Source organism: Gopherus flavomarginatus, chromosome 15 (assembly GCF_025201925.1).
Source record: "Gopherus flavomarginatus isolate rGopFla2 chromosome 15, rGopFla2.mat.asm, whole genome shotgun sequence".
Lineage (NCBI taxonomy): Eukaryota > Metazoa > Chordata > Testudines > Testudinidae > Gopherus > Gopherus flavomarginatus.
The window spans coordinates 14,397,312-14,418,679 of NC_066631.1; the positions used below are offsets into that span (position 1 = coordinate 14,397,312).

The following is a 21,368-nucleotide window of genomic DNA, read 5'->3' on the forward strand; positions in this document are numbered from 1 at the left end:
GGCTGATTATTACTGTCAGGTGTGGAACAGCAGCAGTGCTCAGAATCACAGAGACACAGTCAGATGAGGAAGTGAGACACAAACCTCTCATCATTAAAGGGGAACATTTAATAGCATTTGTCCTGTGACAGCGTGAGGGGCCATTTCAAAAGTGAGGAAGCAGGTTATATATTTAAACTGCCCAAAAATCCTTTCAGGCAGAGCCTGGGACTACACTGCGTCTCCATAATAACCCTTGTGAACAATCTCACCCAATGCACAGAGCTCTAAAGCAGAAGGACAATTCAGAGAGCGAAGGGATCTCGTCCCCATTCCTGTTAAAGGGACAAACTGAACTCACCATCACTGCCAGGAGCAGATGAGCAATTGCAAGATCTGTTACTCAGTCCTGAGCCTCCCAGGGATGAGTGGAATGAGGATTTTCTCTTTAATGATCACAAAACAACGAGCTTTAAACTCAATACTGGGGCACAGACCAATGTGATATCTGTAAGGTCCATACAACACGTTAAGGTCCAACCCACTTTGTACTTTCAGTATCCAGCTGAGAAGCTACTCAGGGGACCAACTGCAAGTAAGTGGTAAATGCAGTTTGGACTGTGAGCATCGGGGTAAGAAAGCGTTGCTGGAATTTCACTCGCAAGCCATACTGTTACTGTTACAGACTGTGACAAGTGCAAAGAGTCAATGTGATAACGGAAGAACCAGAAGGTGACTGGAATATATTTAGAGAATACGAGGATGGATGTACAGGGTTGGGGTGCGTCCCAGGTAAGCACACCAGAAAGGTGAATTCACAAGTACAATTCATGCACCTGGTAAAGTTCCAGTGGAGTGAAAGATCTGCGGCATATGGAACAGTTGTGAGTAATAACAAGAGTTGCAAGAACCTATAAAATGGGTCAATTCTATAGTAAGTGTAGCCTAATCAGGTTGACATGAAATAAGAAAGTGCTTGGATCCGAGAGATCTGAATAAAGCAATACAAGGAGAACACTTTCAATTGCCTGCAGTGGAGGCAATTACTAGCAAGTTCACAAGAACTGCCATTTCCCCTGATTTGGACCCAGGAGTAGATCTTGGCAAGTACAGCTGGATGACAAAAGTTCTAGACTGTGTACGTTCAGCGCAGCATTTGGCAGATGCAGGTTCACTGGACTTCCTGTGGGCATCTGTTCAGTTCTTGAAGGGTACCAGATAGTGATCTAACAGACATTTGAAGGTCTGGAACATGTAGAATATTATAAGGATGACATACTGGATGGGGAAATACCACACAGGAATATGATGAAAGGCTCAAGGGAGCTCTAGACACCTGCCATGAAAGGAACCTGTGACTGAACTAGATCTGAGAGATGAAATATTTGGGGTGTTTTGCAAATGAAGGTCTAAGACCTGACAACTCAAAAATTGCTGCAAATACTGAAATGGCCACACTGACCTGCAAGGCTGAATTGCCATGATTCTAACGGTTAATTACCTTGGGAAATTCATGCTGAACATGTCAACAGAAGTTACTCCTTTAAGGCAACATTGGGGAAAGACGTCATGTTTGCTGGGATGTCAGTACATGGAGGTGGCAGATGAACTCTTGAAAGGATTGCTCACAAGGAAACCGGTGCTGAAATACTTTCTGTCAAAGAACCAGTTGCTCTGCCGGTGGGTGCAAGCTCTCCCAGTTAGGGGTTGTATTGCTGCAAAGCAGGACTCCTGCTTGTGTCGCTAAAACTCTAAACTTCCACACCACAGAACAATGCCCAGATGAAAAAAGAAATGTTGGAAGCAGTATTTTGCTGTACTTGATTTCATCAGTTTACCTACGGGGGGCGGGGGTGGAGGGGGAAGGAAGTAGTTGTGAAAACTTACTTTTAGGCCATTTTCAGAAAACCTTTGTAGTGCTCCACCAAGGTTCCCTAGATGGTTGTTAACACTCCCAAAATATTAGCTGGATGTGAGACACAGACCAGTGAAAGAAGTAGCACTTGCTGATTCTTTATCAAGAGCAGACGTGTTTCATGCTGAAGGAGTAAGTTCGGAGGAAGCTAGTTTTGCAATACATCTTATGATGGCTTATTTGCCTATTTCAGAACAGAAATTGAAGGAATTCCAAGGAGCTACTGCAAATGATGTTGTCCTGCAGACCATAAAACAAACTATTTTGCAAGAATGGCTGGATAAGAGACCAGACGATATCTGTGCTTATTCGTTATATAATGAGGAACTAAGTGTACAAAAAGGATTTGTCTTTCAGAGTGATGGAATCATAGCACCGGCAAATCTCAGCGAAGAGATCTTGGCTATTACTCAAGACAGTGATCTGGGAGCAGAGCTATGTAAAAGGAGAGCTCCAGATGCCATCTATTGGCCAAGCAAGTGCTGTCAAATTGAAGACATGGTACAGTCTTTGCATCACATGTCAAACTTTCAGAAACAAAAATCCAAAGCAACCAGTGCTACCACATGAGGCCCCAAACAGATCTTAGCAGAAACTTGGCATGGACCTGTTGAGTTTCAAGGTGCAAATTATCTTATTCTGCCTGATTAATATTCAAATACTTAGAAGTCTGCTTGCTTCAGGACACCACAAGTGTGTCTGTTATCAGACATCACAAGTCTATATTTGCAAGACATGAATTCTCACCATAGCTCTGAGAGGCAAATAACTGAGTGTTAAAATCCCCACTTCTCAAATGGGAAGAGAGGCCTCATTGGCCAAACTCACCCTGCTCTAGAACCCTGTAACTAGGTGCAGTTACATGAGAGATAAACACGGCCCAGGGAGATCATATGACGTGCCCAAGGGTGCGCAGTCAGTGCAGGAGCTGGGACTAGAGCGATGGAGTTCCTGGCTCCCAGTCCTATCCCCACAGCACCAGCTCTCACTCCCTATTTTATTCCTTCCCCTGGGGCAGAGTAAGTGCTGCGGAAGGTGGATACCTGCCCGTCTCTCTAGTCTGGATATGCTGGGAATGAGGCTCTGAAACTGACAAACATTTACTGTAACTTCCTAGCCCTCTTCAGCCACGGACTTGGGGGCTCTTCACACACCCCACAGCAGCTAGAGACCCCTGCAGACTCCACCTGCCTGCCCAGGCACTCAGCGAACCACACAGCAGAAGAACCAAATGGTGGACACAGACTGAGAGCAGGCCTAGGAGACCACTCAGGCAAAAGTGAGTTATGCATTACTAGAGCTAGGAAAATGTTTCTGGCAAATAATTTATTCAGCTAAAGATGCAGTTTTGGTCGACACAAAACTGTTCACAGATTAGACACAAATAGTCAAATCTCATCTGGGATGTGGAGGCTTTATCTTATAGGGCTGTAGCTTGTCCCTCCTCCTGCACAGCTCCTCCCTGTGATCGTCACGGCCAATCAGATGAGAGCAGATGAACATAAAGGAGGAACTTAACAGCTGCTCCCCCCGGAGGGTCAATATAAGAAGTAGACACTGTCAGGCATTGTGAGCAGCTCTCGCACGGTTCCTCCCAAGGGCCTGAACTCTCCTCACCATGCTCTGGGTTCCCCTCATTGTCCTACTGGGGACGTGGTGCACAGGTGAGAAAGGGAGAGCAGGTTAAATACACAATAAAGTTACTGCTGAAGACAATTGCACAACCCGTGTTACTAGCGGCTGGGGATGGACAGGAAGGGTTTGACAGGTTTTTACCATATTTTTTCCAGGTTCCAGCTCACAGCCTGTGGTGACTCAGCCACCCTCAGTGTCAGTGTCCCCAGGAAACACCGTGAAACTCTCCTGCACCATGAGCAGTGGGACCAGCATCAGTGGCTATGCTGTGTCCTGGTACCAGCAGAAACCTGGGAATTCTCCACGATACCTGCTGTATTACTATTCGGATTCCAGCAAGGGCCAGGGCTCTGGGGTCCCTGCTCATTTCTCTGGTTCCAAAGACACTTCCAGTAACACCGGCTATCTGACCATCTCCGGGGCCCTGGCAGAGGATGAGGCTGACTATTACTGTGTGGTGTGGAGTGGGAGTGCTCCTCACTGTGACACAGTCAAATGGGGAAGTGAGACAAAAACCTCCCCTCCCCCAGCCTGGGCTTGTGGTGGGGGGGCGGGGGGACAGAACCACACAGGCTGCAGTGTTTGGTCTCTGCCTATAACACAACACACAACAGTTGTTCTTCGCAGTGAATAGTTGTTCCCTCTGCAGGGGGTCGGGTGAAACATCTCGGCCCTTCTCCTTCTCTCTCTTTTTGAGGGGAGGAGAACTCTTCCCAGCTCCCCCTATGCACTGTGTGAATGGCCCTTCCCCGTCTCCCTCCTCCATCTCCCGGTGCAGGACGGGAACTCTCTGCTCAGACTGGCTAGAAGTCATCACACACACCCTCTACATGAGCAGGTGGAGCTACAGCTCAGTTTACATCCTCATGAGACATCCCTATTCAGGGCCCTAGAGATCTTGCCAAGAGAACATAAGAAAGGCCATGCTGGGTCAGAGCAAAGGTCCATCTAGCCCAGTGTCCTGTCTCCCTACAGTGGCTAATGCCAGGTGCCCCAGAGTCAATGAACAGAAAAGGTAATGATCATGTGATCCATCCCCTGTCTCCTATTCCCCACTTCTAGCAAACAGAGGCTAGGGACACCAGGACACTGTATGCAGGGCCGGCGTTTCCATTTAGGCAGCCTAGGCAATCGCCTAGGGCGCCAGGATTATTGGTGGGTGGCATTTTGCAGGTGAGGGGCGGCAGGCGGTTTCGGTGGACCTGCCGCAGTCATGCCTGCGGAGGGTCCCCTGGTCTCGCGGCTCCGGTGGAGCTGCCGCAGGCATTCCTGCAGATGGTCCACTGCTCCCGCGGCTGCGGTGGACCTCCCGCAGGCACGACTGTGGCAGCTCCACCGGAGCCGCAGACCAGCGTGCGGGGTGGCGAAATGGCCGTGCACCTAGGGTGCTAAAAACACTAGTGCCGGTCCTGGGGATTATATTTTGCCATGTGCATTACTTTGCATTTAGCAACATTGAATTTCATCAGCCATTTTCTTGCCCAGTCACACAGTTTTGTGAGAGCCCTTTGTAACTGTTCACAATCAGCTTTGGACTCAGTTATGTTGACTAGTTTTGTGTCATGTGCAAACTTTGACACCTCACTGATCACACCTTTTACAGATCAATTATGAATATGTTGAACAGCACTGGTCCTACCCAGATCCTTATGGACTCTGCTATTTTCCTCTCTCCACTCTGAAAACGGACCATTTCTTCCTCCTCTTTTTTTCCTATCTTTTAAGCAGTTACTGATCCATGCAAGGACCTTCCCTCTTATCCCATGATTTGCTTTGCTTAAGAGCCTTTGGGGTGAGACCTTATCAAAGGCTTTCAGAAAGTCCAAGTACATTATGTCCACTGAGTCACCCTTGTCCACGTGCTTGTTGACACTCTCAGAGAATTGTAATCGATTGGTGAATTCTAAGAGCTCTGCCCTTCCCCCTCCACATTCTCTCTCTTTACTTGGGGAAGAGGGGATAATATCTTGTCCCAGCTCACTCCATGGACCATGTGAACTGCTCAGTCCAGTCTCTCGCCTCCATTTTCTTGTGCAGGACAGGCACTCTCTGCTGACTAAGGATCTCCATCCCCTTCAGCCTCAGAACGGGCAGAGGAAGCTGCCACTCTGGCTACACCCTCATGAGACATCCCTCTTCAGGGCCCCACAGATCTTGCCAAGGCCCTGCAGCAAAGAGGGAGAAGGGAGATCCTGAGATTTCCAATGTATGACAGGCCCCTGGGCCAGATGATGAAGCAGAGCTGTTTGTTTAAATATTCACCGGGAAGCATCAGCCTACCCAGGAATGACATTCTGACTGATGTACGTGGGAATGACAGAAATTCCTCTCAGAACGTACCTGGTAGGGCTGCTAACCCTCCACGATTGTCCTGGAGTCTCCAGGAATTAAAGATTGATCTTTAATAAAGATTATATCATGGGATTAAACCTCCAGGAATACAGCCAACCAAGGTTGGCAACCCAAATACCCGAAGTGCACGTCACTGATCGACACTCCACTGGACAGCTGGCCTGCACGGCCCCAGCATCCGCTACCGCTCACTCCGGGTGCCCCTGGAGTCAGAACAGGCCATTAGTGTCATGGGAAGAGGCAACAATATCAAACCAGCTAGGAAGAGGTGACTTCCTTAGTTTGGGTTGCATTAGTCTTAATCTAGGCAGGGGCAACTTCTGAAATCCCTGGGTAATCCCTTCCAAAGATGCAACCAGGCTGATGACCTGATCAGTGCAGCCAGCACAGAGAACACCCTGAAAAGGAACAACATAAATGCTGGAAACAACTGTACATGATGTTCCCTGCAGCTGTGAGAGACAGAGAGTATGGGCCTGTTTTGTGATGAGCTCAGCATGGAGGGTCCCTAGCTTTTGTGAAACCCCAGTCAGAATAATCTTAGAAACAGCAGCTTTGAGCACCAGGGGGTGCCCTTCACCCTCACAGTACTGGAGCTCAGAGTCTGTACTAGGGCAGTGTAATGCGAGTCAGGCTACACACTGCTGGGCTAGAGAGATCTCTGGGCTTTGGAGCTTTTTATTCCCCACCAGCGCCCACATGATCTGGACAAGGGACCCTAGAGAACCTTGTTTGGATTCCAACTTCCCAGCCGCCCCCTCTGCTCCCTGATCTCTGGGGCACAGGTTCTCCAACTGGCAGTTTTGCTTGGAGTGCTGGGAGGGTCACGACAAGATCACTAAAACCCAGAGGCTGCTGTAACCCGGGGGAGTAAGCGTTCCCCTCGCCCTGCCCACACTGTCCTGCTGCAGGGAAGTACCACTGAAAGGAGAGCAGTCAGGAGCCAGTTGCCTTGATCCCCATGGGCCCCATTGTTCACCGTGGTCGTTGGCTGGTTCCTCGCCGTCTTTCAGTGGGGATCCCCTCCAGGAGTGTGAAGCGCAGAAGGGCCTCAGCCTCACCCTGTCCAGCAGGGCCTCACCAAGCACCATGCTCCAATAGCCCTCAACAGCCACCCAGCAGCACCATCCTGGTCAGTCCCAGCCCCAATCAAGCACAACCCAGAGCCCAGGCAGTAGCCACTCACTCCACAAGCCATCAGTCTGCAGCAGCCACACCTGTCAGTGACACCTAAACAGCCAGCAGCCGACACATCCAACACACAGCCCCAAACCAGCCAGAGTTTCTTGCAGCCATAAACATTGTGGGTCATGGTCATGGCAAGAAACCCAGCTAGGTTTGCAATGCCCACTGGGGAATGTTGGAGACTTCTCGCTCCAGGGGGAGTGCTCTGAACAGTAACAGTCTGAGCAGACATAGCACTTTGGGATCCCCTCACCCCCAAGATAAGCTTCATTTTTCCTTGCAAATGGAAACCAAAACAATTCTTGGGGCTGTCAGTTGCTGTCTCTGAGGGGACGGAGGTGCCAGCAGCAGCCAGTGAGCAGGGAACAAATTTGCATGAAGGGGCTGTTCTTCAGCTCTGGGGGTTTAAGAAAGAATCGGAGGGTCCCAGCTGCTGATCCGTTTGCCTCAGGAAGCCAAGCTCGTCTGGATTCCCACCATGGCCTGGGCCCCTCTGCTCCTCACGCTGCTCACTTACTGCTCAGGTGCGGCGAGCGGGGGAAGAGGGGCTTATCTCAGTCTTTCAGTCAAAGGGGACTTTGATTTTAGAGCCATTTCTCTCATTGGTTCCCCAGGCTGCTGGCCAAGAGCTTTAATCATTATGATTTTATCCTCATGTTTTCTCCTCCTCTTGCAGGTTCTCTTGCCCAATACGTGCTGACTCAGCCACCGGCGGTATCTGTGTCTCCAGGGCAAAGTGCTCAACTCACCTGCACAGGAGAAAAGATTGACAAACAGTATGTGCACTGGTACCAGCAGAAACCTGGCCATGCCCCCGTACTCGTTATATATGCTGATAGTGAGAGACCCTCCGAAATCCCTGATCGATTCTCTGGGGCCAGCTCCGGTAACACGGCCACGTTAACCATCACTGGAGTCCAGGCACAGGACGAGGCTGATTATTACTGTCAGAGGTGGGACAGTGACAGCAGCTCTTCTCACAGTGACACAGTCAGATGGGGAAGTGAGACACAAATCTCTGTTGTCTAAGGGACACAATTATTCTCATTCTTTCTGTGACAGCGTGAGGGGCCATTTCCAAGCTGGGGATGAAGGCTTATTTCATCTGCCCACAAACACTCCTTGGCAGTCTGGGCTCTCAGTTTGTCTCCTTAGTAAGATTTCACCCAGGGCATCCAAAGCAGGGAGCAATGGGGTCTCCTCTTCAATCTTGTTACAGGGAGAAACTGGAATTAGACCCACCCCTGGCTCTTTACAGCTCTGAACTCTGCCCTCTCTTCTGTTGTGCCATGGAATGAGGACACCCCTCACCCGATAACAGGCCAAGTCTGGACACCCATCTCCAAACTTCCAACATTAGACAAGTTCTCTTCTCCTCCCACTGTTATCTAGAAACCAACAGACAACACTTCCCCATAATGGTGAGAGCTGCTCAGTGAGAACAGGGAGATTGACCTGCCCTGGAGATGGCAGGGAGCCAGACACAGGAGGTCACTCTTGACCGCTCTGCCTTCTCCAGGACACGCTGGGTTTGGGAGCAGCTGCCTCCTCCAAATAAGAGCCACTCCTCACGCAGGCTCCGAGCATTCCCAGCCATCCGAGCACCAGCACAATGGCTCTGGGGGAGCTGCGCTGCAGCCTGTGCAAAGCCACCACCTGGCTCCACAGCAAAGGTACAAGCCTCTCGCCACTGAGCACAGCTTTAAAGAGGTGATTTCTGACAGAACTAACGAGACCAGGAGCAGTCACTGAGCGTGCAGAGCTGGGCCAGGCTCTCACACAGGGAGAGAAACAGAGGGTGTTAGTCAGCGTTACCAAGATCCCATGTAGAGATGGGCACTTGTCAGATCACGTTAGCAGAGCTTCTCTGCTGCGGAGGAGCCAGAGCACCTGGGAGTGAACGGGAAGGGACTCTGTGCCCCTGCTATTGGCTAACAGAGTAAGGCTGTTACCCAAACCCACCCTCTCCCTGAGCTGTTCCAGTAAGTGACAGGACCCTCTGTCTCAGTGGAGTTACTGCTGAGAGGAACAGGAACCAGGATGATCATGTAGCCTGGCCTAGGCCCCGCAAGGAGCCAGTGCAGGAACTGAAACTAGAACACCAGAGTTCCCGGCTCCGAGTCCTGACCCCTGAGCACTAGCTCTTGCCCCTCCTCTGGGGCAGGTCAGTGCTGCTGAGGAGGATACCTGCCAGGCTCTGCTCCCTGGCGTGGCTGTTCTGGGAAGTGAGATTGAATATTAACAAAGTTACCATAACATCTGCAAACTTCATTCAGCCCTAAACTGGAGACTGCCCGGTGCAGCTTTAGTGCACTACGTGCACCAGACAGCAACCACTGACACCCACAGAGCTTATCTGCCTGCCCAGGAATGCAAATATCACAGAGCAGAGCCATATGATCAGCCTCCATGGGAAACAGGCTGAAATGACCGTTCCAAAGACGTGTAAGGGGCTTATACCACGGGACAGTAATAGACAGCACATTGGAGGACCATTTGGGATGGTCTCTATGCAAGTTTCACATGAAGCATCATCAGTCCAATATATTGATTGCCTTAACTATGTATCCATGTAATAAGAGAAGCCTTATTGGGTGTTCTGAATCTTCAGTGACTTCTCTTCCCTCCCATGGCGGAGACAGATCAGCTCATACCAGCATCAGGATAAAATGCTCTGTGCGTGAAATTGGTCACATTCAGAGTGCAACTGAAATAGGAACCTTATGAGGCAAGAGACTCTCACCAAAGGTGGGTTATTCTCACACATGACTCTTTCCCTGTGATCATTATGACCAATCAGACCAGAGCAGATTAGCATGAAGGTGGAGCTTGGATGCTTCTCACCAAAGAGGCTCAATATAAGGGGACGATGGTGTTGGACATTCTCAGTGGATCTGGCTTTTTATCCTCAAAGGGCCTGAAATCTCCTCACCATGCTCTGGGCTCCCCTCATCGTCCTGCTGGGAACGTGGTGCACAGGTGAGAACGGGGGGAGCAGGGTCAATACACATTAAAGTTGCTGCTGGAGTCAATGCACAAACTGTGTCACTAGCGGCCGGGGACGGACACCGTGGGGTTCACAGGCTTCTCCATTATTTTTCCAGGTTCCAGCTCAGAGCCTGTGCTGACTCAGCCACCCTCAGTGTCAGTGTCCCCAGGAAACACTGTGAAACTCTCCTGCACCATGAGCAGTGGGACCAGCATCAGTGGCTATGCTGTGTCCTGGTACCAGAAGAAACCTGGGAATTCTCCACGATACCTGCTGAGATACAAGTCAGACTCCGACAAGCACCAGGGCTCTGGGGTCCTTGCTCGTTTCTCTGGTTCCAAAGACACATCCAGTAATGCCGGCTATTTAACCGTCTTCAGGGTCCTGGCAGAGGATGATGCTGATTATTATTGTGTTGTGTGGAGGGGTGGCAGTGCTCCACACGGTGACACAGACAGATGGGGAAGTGAGACAAAATCCTCCTCTGTCTTCCCGCCCTCATACTGTGTTCCACAGGGGCCTGTGCAGGCTGCTAGGTTTGGTCTCTGTATATCACAAAAATACTTGTTCTTCACTCTACATATCAGCTCCTCATAACCTGTAATGGGAAGAGAGCTGGATTTCAACTCAGGCACAGTCTATATGCCCAGGCCCAGGGTCCTGACTCTTGGGATGAGATCAGAATCTCAGCCTTCTTTACAAGAATTTATAGCCAATCCTCATAGGTTGTTAAGAAAAGCTTGAAGTGTAACTGAAGTGTCCCTGATACCTGCCTGAGTCTGCAGAGAGCCTGAAACAATAGCTCCAAGAGCTGTGACCCACCCAATTATCTTAACCCTGAGAACCTGCTGCTTGGTGTATGTTCTCACCACAAGAGCATTTTTGGGCCCCTGGCTGATTCTATCTCAGCATAGCTCTGCTCAGGTGCTGGCCACACACAGAGTTCTGTGCTGGGCTGGGTAAGGGCTGAGTATTCCCTCCCCTGGCACAGACTCTACCACTATGCAGACAGGGCTCTGCGCTCCCATGAGCTGAGAGTCCCATTCTCCTCCCAGAGGAGCCTTGGAAAATCCTGCAGCAGACAGCTCTCACATAGGTGAGCCAAGGAGGCATTGTTACTGAGAACCCCAGGAGGTCCTGAGGAAAGGGAGAGGAGACACACCCCTGCCTCTCTGGAGGGTGGCCAGGTTCCTCAGCAGCCCATCAGTTGTTCTACTTCTGAATCGATTCCTCAGGCGAATGGGGTGAATATGGCAGTGATGCCATTACCAACTCTCCTGAGGGTTGTCACCATGCACCTGCCATACTGCAGTTATGCAGAGCAGGGATCGAGCACTCCAGGGGGATCTCATCTCTGAAAGAGGGTTTGTTGGGAGTCCCCACTTGGTGCAGCCCGGAGCATCGAAAGACACAGACACTCTCCCAGGATATTGTTATTACATCTGTGGAGATTTATGGTTCTTGGCGCTCTCAGTGTAGGGGCTCTAAGATGGTGACAGTCAATTTCTACTCTGTCTGGCAATGTTCAAAACCACAGGGTAAAGCGCCGTGCAGGAGCCTGGGGTGGTTCTGCATCCCTGCCCCTTTCCCTGGGGATGGGTCTGTCTGTGTCTGACAGAGCTAGATCTATGTAGCCGCAGCCGACGGCTGTCCAGCTCTAGAATGTCTTAATCTTCATCCAGGGGGCTGCAAGTGCCTGAATAACTGATTGATCTCTGCCCAACGTGACTAAGCTGAGGGCCTGATCAGCCTGGTTAGTGTGGAGAAGGACATCCTTAGAGGAAGAGGGTGAATGCTGGAAGAGACTGGCAGGCGATGTTACCTACAGCCCTGGAGAGTCAGGGATGGGATCATGGCAAGTGTGATGCTGGCCCTAGGGGGCGATATTAATCTATGGGAGCCGACCCCACCGCAGGGAGGGGCTGTGAGGGCTGGTGTGCACCAGTCCTGGGTGTTGGGTGATGTGCGTGTGCCACACGCTCAGAGTCAGGGGCTGTCAGTGCCCAGCACCAGACCCCTCCGGCTCGAGCCCACAAGCACTCACATTCTGCTCAGTAACAAAGGACTCTGTGCGAGGGCTGCCAGGAGTAAACGGGGCCATTACACTTGGCACGACAGCTGAACGGTACAAAGAAAAGACGAACCACCGGCTCCTCTCTCATTCCCATGGGGCAGCTGGGCCAGACCTGAGCAGGGCTGTGACCCACTCACTAGGGGCCAGGTTCCAGTTCCCAGATGTCCCATTTTTATAGGAACAGTCCAGATTTTGGGTCTTTTTCTTATATAGGCTCCTATTACACCCCCCCACTCGCATCCTAATTGCCCTCATCCAGTTCCGGCTCCAAAACTAGCCCCAACACTAGACCGCATCCAACAGCACCCACCCATCCAGCACCCACTTCATAACCAGCCCCAACACCAGTCCCCATCCAACAGCACCCACCCATCCAGCACCCACTTCATAACCAGCCCCAACACCAGTCCCCATCCAACATGGCACCCATCCAGCACCCCAGAAATGATCACCCCAAAACTGGCCAGCATTTCTTCCTGGAACGACCGAAAATGGTGGCATGACTCTGAAAACAATTGTGGCCTGGGGACATGAGAACAAACCACAGTTTACTTTGAGGTCCCAAGCAGATAAAATTGGAGACTTCTGGGGAGAGGGGGCTGGAATTGACTTTCTGAGCAGACCAACCCCATTGGGAGCGCCTCACCTCTGGGATGAGCTAGACATTCTCCTTGCCAATGAAAAGCAAAGCAGTCCTTCTCTACATAGGTGTCTGAGGGGATTTATGCAGAGAGACTCTCCCCTGGGTCTCTTTGCTCTTGGGGAGTGAAAGGCAGCAGCAGCCATTGAGCAGGAAGCTGATTTGCATGAAGGAGCCGTTCTCCAGCTCTGGGGGTTTAAGAGAGAATCGGAGGGTCCCAGCGACAGACCCGTTTGCCTCAGGAAGCCGAGATTGTCTGGATTCCCACCATGGCCTGTGCCCCTCTGCTCCTCACGCTGCTCACTTACTGCTCAGGTATTATAAGTGGGAGACTTTTTCTCCATCTCTTTCCTCAGGGAATTGTCTCTTAGGTTCCTGCATGGCCTGTGGTGTGTTAGCTCCTGAAAGATTGATTTTATCCTCATGTTTTCTCCTCCTGTCTCAGGTTCTCTGGCCCAGTACGTGCTGACTCAGCCGCCTTCAGTGTCTGTGTCTCCAGGGCAAAAGGCTCAACTGACCTGTTCAGAAAACAACATTGGGGACAATTATGTGCACTGGTACCAACAGAAACCTGGCAGTGCCCCGCTACTCATTATATATAGGGATAGCAGCAGACCCTCCGGAATCCCTGATCGATTCTCTGGTGCCAACTCTGGTAACACGGCCACGTTAACCATCACTGGAGTCCAGGCACAGGACGAGGCTGATTATTACTATCAGGTGTGGGATAGTGATGTTAGGTAATAAAGCAAGTCCTTACTCACCTCTTCAGCACCCGAGTTCGTGCGGATTTGGTATGGGGCACACAATTTTGTCAGAGACCAGACACCAATGCGTTGATCAACGGGCTCACACTATCCTTAGCTCTAAAAAGCTTTAGATTAAGTGTGGCCCCTTTATTAGGGGTGAGCATCAATATTTATACACAGAAGTAAACAAAGTGATTAACAAAAGATAATGGTCATGCATAATCAATCAAGATTTTACAGGAAAAGCAAGTTAACAAGTAAATGCATAGAGATAAAGGCTAATGGCTACCAGGGAAAGGGGGTGTCATGAGTAGTTTGCAGGTCAGTGCTTTGTTCAAAAGGGTTCAGGAAGGATTATGCAGAGACAGTCAGTCTGGGTGTGTTTTGGCTCCCCAAAGTTCACCAAAAGTTTAGACCCAACATTCCTCCATTTGTAGCTTTGAGATAACTATTAATCAAAAAGCTACACCCTATTTCAAGATCTCAAGGGCCGCTTGGCAATTTCAGCCTGGGCCAATTCGAAGAGAGTAAGGCTTTTAGCTGAAGTGGGAAAAGAATAAACTGACTTACATGAGTTTATGAGGGAGGGCACACACTGAATACAGCAACACAGTATTATAAGGACTACTATGGCCCCAACAACACCCACCAAGAGTTTTTTTAACCCACCCAAATCCGGGCAGCCAATTCCATAAGGCTCCCCACCAATTATAAGGTGGCTGGCCAGAGGAGTAGTTTTTAGCCATTTCCCTTAGGTGTTTGGTACGTTGAAAAGTGTCAGAGTAGGTGTCATTTACAAAAACACAGCATTCTTCATAAGCAGAAAATAAACTAAAAAAGCATAAAAAAACATACAGTTGTCAGAATAAAGGGTCCTCTCATTTTTTTCGAGTCAATTTAAGTCTAATGTCTGAGAGAGGTAAGCTGGTCCACTGGTCGAAGGCAGTGTCCTCAGTGGTGACAAGAGCTGCTGGTCCGTCACTGTGGTCCACTACGGCTGGCTTGACGTGGGAGTGGTGGATCCAAGATTTGCGTCCTTCCAGGAACACTGCAGTCTGGGTTGTCAAAAGAACCTGGTGGGGTCCAGTAAACCTTGGCTGGAGGGTGTCGTCACGAACGAACTTTTTGGCCCAGACGAAGTCCCCTGGTTGGAACGGGTGGATCTGTTCCTCCAGCGGCACGGTCTGGGAAAACTGCGAGGCTTTCCAAAGGGTACGGAGGCGAGCCTGTAGGGAGAGAAACTGACACGCGGTCATATGATCCCCTCCCAATAGTGAAACATCAGCACGTGGTAGCGCCCCGCCTTTGAAAGGGGGGTGTCCATAGAGCAGTTCAAAGGGGGATAATGCCAATGCGCGGGTTGGGCGAGTACGAAGGTGAAACAGGACCAAGGGAAGTACCTGAGGCCACTTTAATCCTGTTTCCTGACAGTATTTAGCCAATGTAAACTTAAGTTTTCTATTCATACGCTTAACTTTCCCGCTAGACTAGGGGTGGTAGGGTGTATGAAAGGAGTGTGAAATGCCCAGTCCTTGTTCTAAACGGCCAAGGACATGACCAGTAAAGTGAGGTCCGTTTTGAATAGTCTTTATGCGGGCTGGGTCCATCTGTCTTTCCTTTGGGGTTAACAGGAAGCCCAGATATCGGACCTTTTGTGAGACCCACTGAATTTTTTTAGGGTCTACCTTGTGGCCTCTGGTGTGTAGGTATAATAAAAGTGCCTTACCATCGATGCGGAGGGCAGCTTCTTCGCGATTACCTAATAGGATGTTATCTACGTATAGGACCAATGTGGATCCCTGCGGACTGGTGAAACCTTCCAAGTCGTGGCGGAGGCACTGGCTGAAAATCGTGGGGCTGTCTCTGTAGCCTTGAGGAAGTTGTTGCCAGACATAACTTTGTCCCTTCCAGGTGAAACCAAAGAGATACTGAGAGTCTGGGTGCACAGGAATGCTGAAAAAAGCTGATTTTAAGTCAATAACAGTGAACCACTCAGCATCCCAGGGGATTTGGCTGATGATAGTAGCTGGGTCAGGAACTACTGCATGAAGAGGGACCACATACTGATTAACAACTCGTAGATTCTGTACAAAGCGCCAACGAACAGGGTCTCCGTCCTTTTTAGGAGGCTTTTTGACAGGCAGTATAGGGGTGTTACAGGGAGTGCGCTGAGGGCGGACTAGCTTTTGTGCAATGAATTCCTCGATAATGGGGCGGATGCCCTCCCGGGCTTCCAGCGACAGGGGGTATTGAGGGACTGACGGGGGGGTTAAGGAAGGCTTCACCTGAATCCTTACGGGCTCTGCCGAAAGGAGCAGGCCAACATCAGTGTCAGAAATTCCCCAGAGGGTTGAAGGCAAGTCAGTGAGGTCAGGGGAGAGAGAGGGGGGTGTTTTCCAATTACCCTGAGTAGGGGCCGAATCTCCTAACACTGTCATCAATAATCCTACCCCTTCAGGAGTGCAGGTTAAAGTAGCCTCAAGCTTACAGAGTAAATCCCGGCCCATCAAAGGGATCGGACAAGCTGGGGAAAAAAGAAAACGGTGAGGAAAACATTTATCAGCATAAATAACATTCAAAGGCAAAGTGAGTCCCAGAGACTGTGGGTTGCCCTCCACCCCAGTCGCAGTTTTAACCTCAGAGGATAGCCAGGGAGAGGGGGCATGATTTAAAAGAGAGAAAGTAGCCCCAGTATCAATGAGGAAAGAGACAGGCAGTCCCTGGACTGAAAGGGTTAAACGAGGCTCTTTGCTGGGAGGGGAGAAAGTGAGAAAGGAGCCGGCTAAAGACATTAAGGAAATAAGACCATCACATTGTTTGTCTTCGCCCCCGGGGTACCGTCATTGAGGAGGCTGAGTTTGCTGCGGCTGCTGCTGTTTCCCGTAGTTGATCCAGGCCTGGGGAATGGGCTGAGCTGGTGGTGCAGGGGTGTATTCCTTACTTGTGTAAGCATCTGCGGATGCAACCAGACCCTCTGGGCGTCCCCAGGGGCATTCACGTTTAAAGTGACCGGGCTGTCCGCACTGAAAACAATTTCCTGATGGCTGGGGTCGCCAGGACCCTCTTCCCCGAGCACCCTGGAATCCCCTGCCACGGCCACGGCCTTTGTCTCGAACACCACCGTGAAAAGCTAAAGCCATCAGCTTATATTCTTCCTTTTTCTCTTTCTTTTTACTACTTTTCCTTTCTTTCTCCCAGGCAAAATCAGCTACGTCCAACACTGAAGTGACTGACTCACCTCCCCAACCAGGGCGAAACTTTAAGAAGTAATCCCTTACAGGGGGCACCGACTGATTCACAAAAAACGAAATAAGAGTAGGGTGGTCTGCTTCTCTCTCAGGATCCATCTGAGTGAACATTCGGGCCCCCTCCAATAGCCTCGACCAGAACTTTCTGGGCGGCTCATCAGATTCCTGCCGAATCTGCATGAACTTAGCCTGATTAGGCGAGCGGCGAGCCATTTCCTTGAGTCTCTCTAACAATCGCTCTCAATCTGTTCGCAGCTGAGTCAGCCTTGGCTGAGTCCAGTCTAGGGGATTCCAGCCAGCGGCCAGATCCCACCTATCCATCCAAGTAAGATTAACTGCATTGCTATCTCCCCATGTCCTTTCTGCCATTCACAATCTACTACGTTCCTCTCCGGTCAAAACTCTATTTAACAACTGATCCACATCCGTATAAGTAGGATTATAACTTAAAAACAATCTTTCTAGAAGTTCTATGATCTTTCGGGGAGTCTCCCCAAAAGACCCTGACAACCGTCCCCACTCTTTTAAATCCCATTCTAGCCATCCTTTATATTCCACAATATTAGCATGTTGTAACCGTCCATCATTGCTCATATAAGGTTGATCGTGCACCTGTAAAGGCATCTCTCTAACTATACTTTTATTACTTGCAAGAGATTTGACGGGGACATCCTCTGGGCTATCCTCAGGGGGGGGGCATGCACCCTGCTGTATCTGTTTGGACATTAGCCTAGTAACTACTCCTCCCGAGGTTTGCCCCTCCATTTCCTCCTCATCCTTCTGCAGAAATTCCAATCTGGGATTCTGCAGATTCCCCTCTGCTACATGGAGAGAGTCCCCCTGCGGAGGAATAGGGGCAGGTGCAGAGGGGACCAGCTGACGAGTCAAAACACGCCGTGGTCTACACCCTTCATCGAAATAACCTGGAGGGGGTTCACTCTCGGGAGAGTACCTGACTGCCATAATTTTTAAAGATTTCCACAGCTCTGCTGCTGTGTCCCAACAAAACCAGTAACATAACTGTCCCGGATGGTCTTTTTCGATCTGGCTCTTTACTCCTCTTAAGGCAGCCTGTTCGAAAGAGCCATACGAAGGCCACCTCATCTCCGGGTCGGCCAATACCGCGGTATACCCAGTCCAATTCCTTACACATAGTGTGTACAACTTCTTCCTAGACATTCCTGTCTGTACTGGGAGTTTCCCTTCGTTCCATAACTTATTTACAATCCCCAATGGACTCTCAAGAGGCACGCTAGTCCCTTGACCCATGGTGTCTGACAGGAGCCCTCCAACTGGCGTTTACCCTGCTGTCCAATACACGACCCCTCAATATTGAATTGGCTGGGAGAAATCTCCTGTGGCGCCTTGCCAATTCATATATGAGTGGTCTGACCACTGGACAGAGGTACCGCACCAGAAGGAATCCCAGACGAGCCCCCAAATTGTTAGGTAATAAAGCAAGTCCTTACTCACCTCTTCAGCACCCGAGTTCGTGCGGAGTTGGTATGGGGCACACAATTTTGTCAGAGACCAGACACCAATGCGTTGATCAACGGGCTCACACTATCCTTAGCTCTAAAAAGCTTTAGATTAAGTGTGGCCCCTTTATTAGGGGTGAGCATCAATATTTATACACAGAAGTAAACAAAGTGATTAACAAAAGATAATGGTCATGCATAATCAATCAAGATTTTACAGGAAAAGCAAGTTAACAAGTAAATGCATAGAGATAAAGGCTAATGGCTACCAGGGAAAGGGGGTGTCATGAGTAGTTTGCAGGTCAGTGCTTTGTTCAAAAGGGTTCAGGAAGGATTATGCAGAGACAGTCAGTCTGGGTGTGTTTTGGCTCCCCAAAGTTCACCAAAAGTTTAGACCCAACAGTGACAGTAGCACTGCTCACAGTGACACAGCCAGATGGGGAAGTGAGACACAAACCTCGTCATCAAAGGGGAACGTTTAATAGCATTCGTCCTGTGGCAGCATGAGGGGCCATTTCAGAGGTGAGGGAGCAGGTATCATATTTAATCCGCCCACAAATGCCTCCAGGCAGAGCCTGGGACCACGCTGCGTCTCCCTCATAACGCTTGTGAACAATCTCACCCAGTGCACAGAGCTCTAAAGGACAATTCGGAGAGCGAGGGGATCTCGTCCCCGTTCCTGTTAAAGGGACAAACTGGACTTGCACCCAGTCCCTGGCCCCGTGTCAGTTCTCTCATCTCTCCTCTTCTCTGATACCCCCGGGAATGAGAACATCCCTCACCTGGTAACATTCCAAGGCTGGACACTGTTCTCCAAACTTCTACGGCCTAAGTCAGACAAGTTCTCTTCTCCTCACACCTTTGTCTAGACAGAGAGAGACACACACACACACACTTGGGAACGAGGGATGGACTCTGGCACTGGACAAGATCAATTGAGTGTCAGGCTCCTGGAACCAGCAGCCAGAGCTTACTTTCCCCCACTCTCCATCCCCATGGGACTTGGGGGCATCTGTAGCCTGCACCCAGGAGAACTCAAACCCCTCCCAGCCTCCTGAGATCCTGCACAACAGCCTGCCCGCGAGCAGGGCTGAGGCCTGTGACAAGCCCCCATGTGGCACCAGCAGGAAGGAGAAGAGCCTCAGTCTCTGAGTAACGGAAACGTTAAAGGGCTGATTTCTGAGGTGAAACACACAGGAGCAGGCGGGCTCTGACTGCACAGAGCTGCGCCAAACTCTCAGAGCCATGAGCGAGTGCAAAGGTTAGTTAGCACAGCCCTGACACCAGGGTGAGGGAGGCAGTGTGAATGCACTGGGCTGGGTTCACTGCTCCCGGCTTAAAACAAGAAGTCCCAGAATGCACTTCTGCTGCTTCCATCACTGTCCAATTGGTGCAGGAGCTGAGACTAGAACTACAGAGTTCCCGGCTCCAAGTCCTGTCCCCTGAGCGCTGCCTCTCACCCCTCCTGCTGGGGCAGGCTTAGTGCTGCTGCTGGTGGGTACCTGCCCATCTCTGCTCCCTGGTGGGGCCATTCCGGGATGGAGATCAAACATGATTAATAACAACTGCACAATAACTTATGCAAACCTCTGTATTCAGCCCCAGACTGAAGGGTTCTGGTTTCCTGCACAACACACACCCCACGGCAACCACTGACACCCCACAGACCTGCCCTGCCTGCCCAGCAATGCAGATAGCAAAGAGCTGAGCCAGAGGATCAGCAGAGATTGAAACCAGGCTGAAATGACCACTTGAGACAGATGCGAGTTACTTAATAGTTTGCCTCAAGGCACAGATCGGTATTCAGAACAGCCAAGGGTCATTTGCCGTGGTGTCTGTGGAGGTTTCACATGAAGCTGGGCTGCTGGCCACACGCAGTCCTGTGCTGGGGTGGGTAAGGGATGAGTCTTCCCTCCCCTGGCACAGATTCCGCTGCTGTGCAGACAGGGCTCTGTGCTCCCGTGAGTTGAGAGGCCCATTCTGAGCATTGGAAAGTCCCCCAGCAGATAGCTCTCATGCGGGCTTGTGTCCTGGCCAAACCGGCATGGCTACCGCGAACCCCAAGGGGTACTGAGGAAAGGGAGAGGGGACACACCCCTGCCTCTCAGGAGGTGGCCAGGTTCCTCAGTGGCCCATCAGTTGCTCTTCTTCAGAATCAAATCCTTAGGCAAGTGGCTTGAATATGGCAGTGATGCCTTTACCAACTCTCCTGAGGGTTGTCACCATGCACCTGCTGTGCTGGTGTTGTGCAGAGCAGGGATCGAGCGCTCCAGGGGGATGTCACCCCCGAAAGAGGGTTTGTTGGGAGTCCCCATTGTTTCAGCCTGGGGCATTGAAAGGCAGAGACGCTCTTCCAGGATATTGCTATTACATCCAAACTCTGTGGAGATTTACGGTTCCTCGGCGCTCTCGGTGTAGGGGCACTGAGGTGGTGACAATCAATTTCTGCTCAGTCCGGCAAGGTTGAAAAGCACAGGGTAAAGCGCCATGCAGGAGCCCGGGGTGGTTCTGCCTCCCTGCCCCTTCCCCTGGGGATGGGTCTGTCTGTCTCTCACAGGAGTTAGATCCATGTAGCCGCAGCCCGATGGCTGCCCAGCTCTAGAATGTCTTAATCTTCATCCAGGGGCTGCAGCTGCCTGAATAACTGACTGATCCCTGCCTGATGTGACTAAGCCAGGGGCCTGATCATCCTGGTTAGTGTGGAGAAGAACATCCTTAAAGCAAGAGGGTGAATGCTGGAAGGGACTGGCTAGTGCTGTTACCTACAGCCCCGGAGAGTCAGGGATGAGATCGTGGCAAGTGCAGCGCTGGCCACTAGGGGGCGATATTAATCTATGGGAGCCGACCCCACTGCAGGGAGGGGCTGTGAGGGCTGGTGTGCACCAGCCCTGGGTGCTGGGTGAGGTGCGTGTGCCACACGCTCAGAGTCAGGGGCTGTCAGCGCCCAGCACCAGACCCTTCCAGCTCGAGCCCACAAACACTCACACTCTGCTCAGTAACAAAGGACGCTGTGCGAGGGCTGCCAGGAGTAAACGGGGCCATCACACTTGGCACGACAGCTGAACGGTACAAAGAAAAGACGAACCAGCAGCTCCTCACTCATTCCTGGTGGGGTGGGGGGCAG

The 21,368-nt window shown here is 50.8% G+C and overlaps 2 gene segments (V, D, J or C); both read left to right on the forward strand.

The window, feature by feature from the left end:
* Positions 1–3,489: 3,489 nt before the first annotated feature.
* The window catches only part of LOC127035037 (immunoglobulin lambda variable 5-37-like), a 56,813-nt gene continuing 38,934 nt past the window's right edge, over positions 3,490–21,368 (forward strand). The window contains 2 exon segments of the V gene segment in view: positions 3,490–3,558; positions 3,685–4,005. Of these exon segments, the coding sequence occupies positions 3,513–3,558; positions 3,685–4,005 (367 nt within the window).
* On the forward strand, positions 10,000–11,151 carry LOC127034934 (immunoglobulin lambda variable 5-39-like). The segment is given in 3 exon segments: positions 10,000–10,045; positions 10,171–10,500; positions 11,111–11,151. Coding segments are annotated over 3 exon segments (417 nt in total).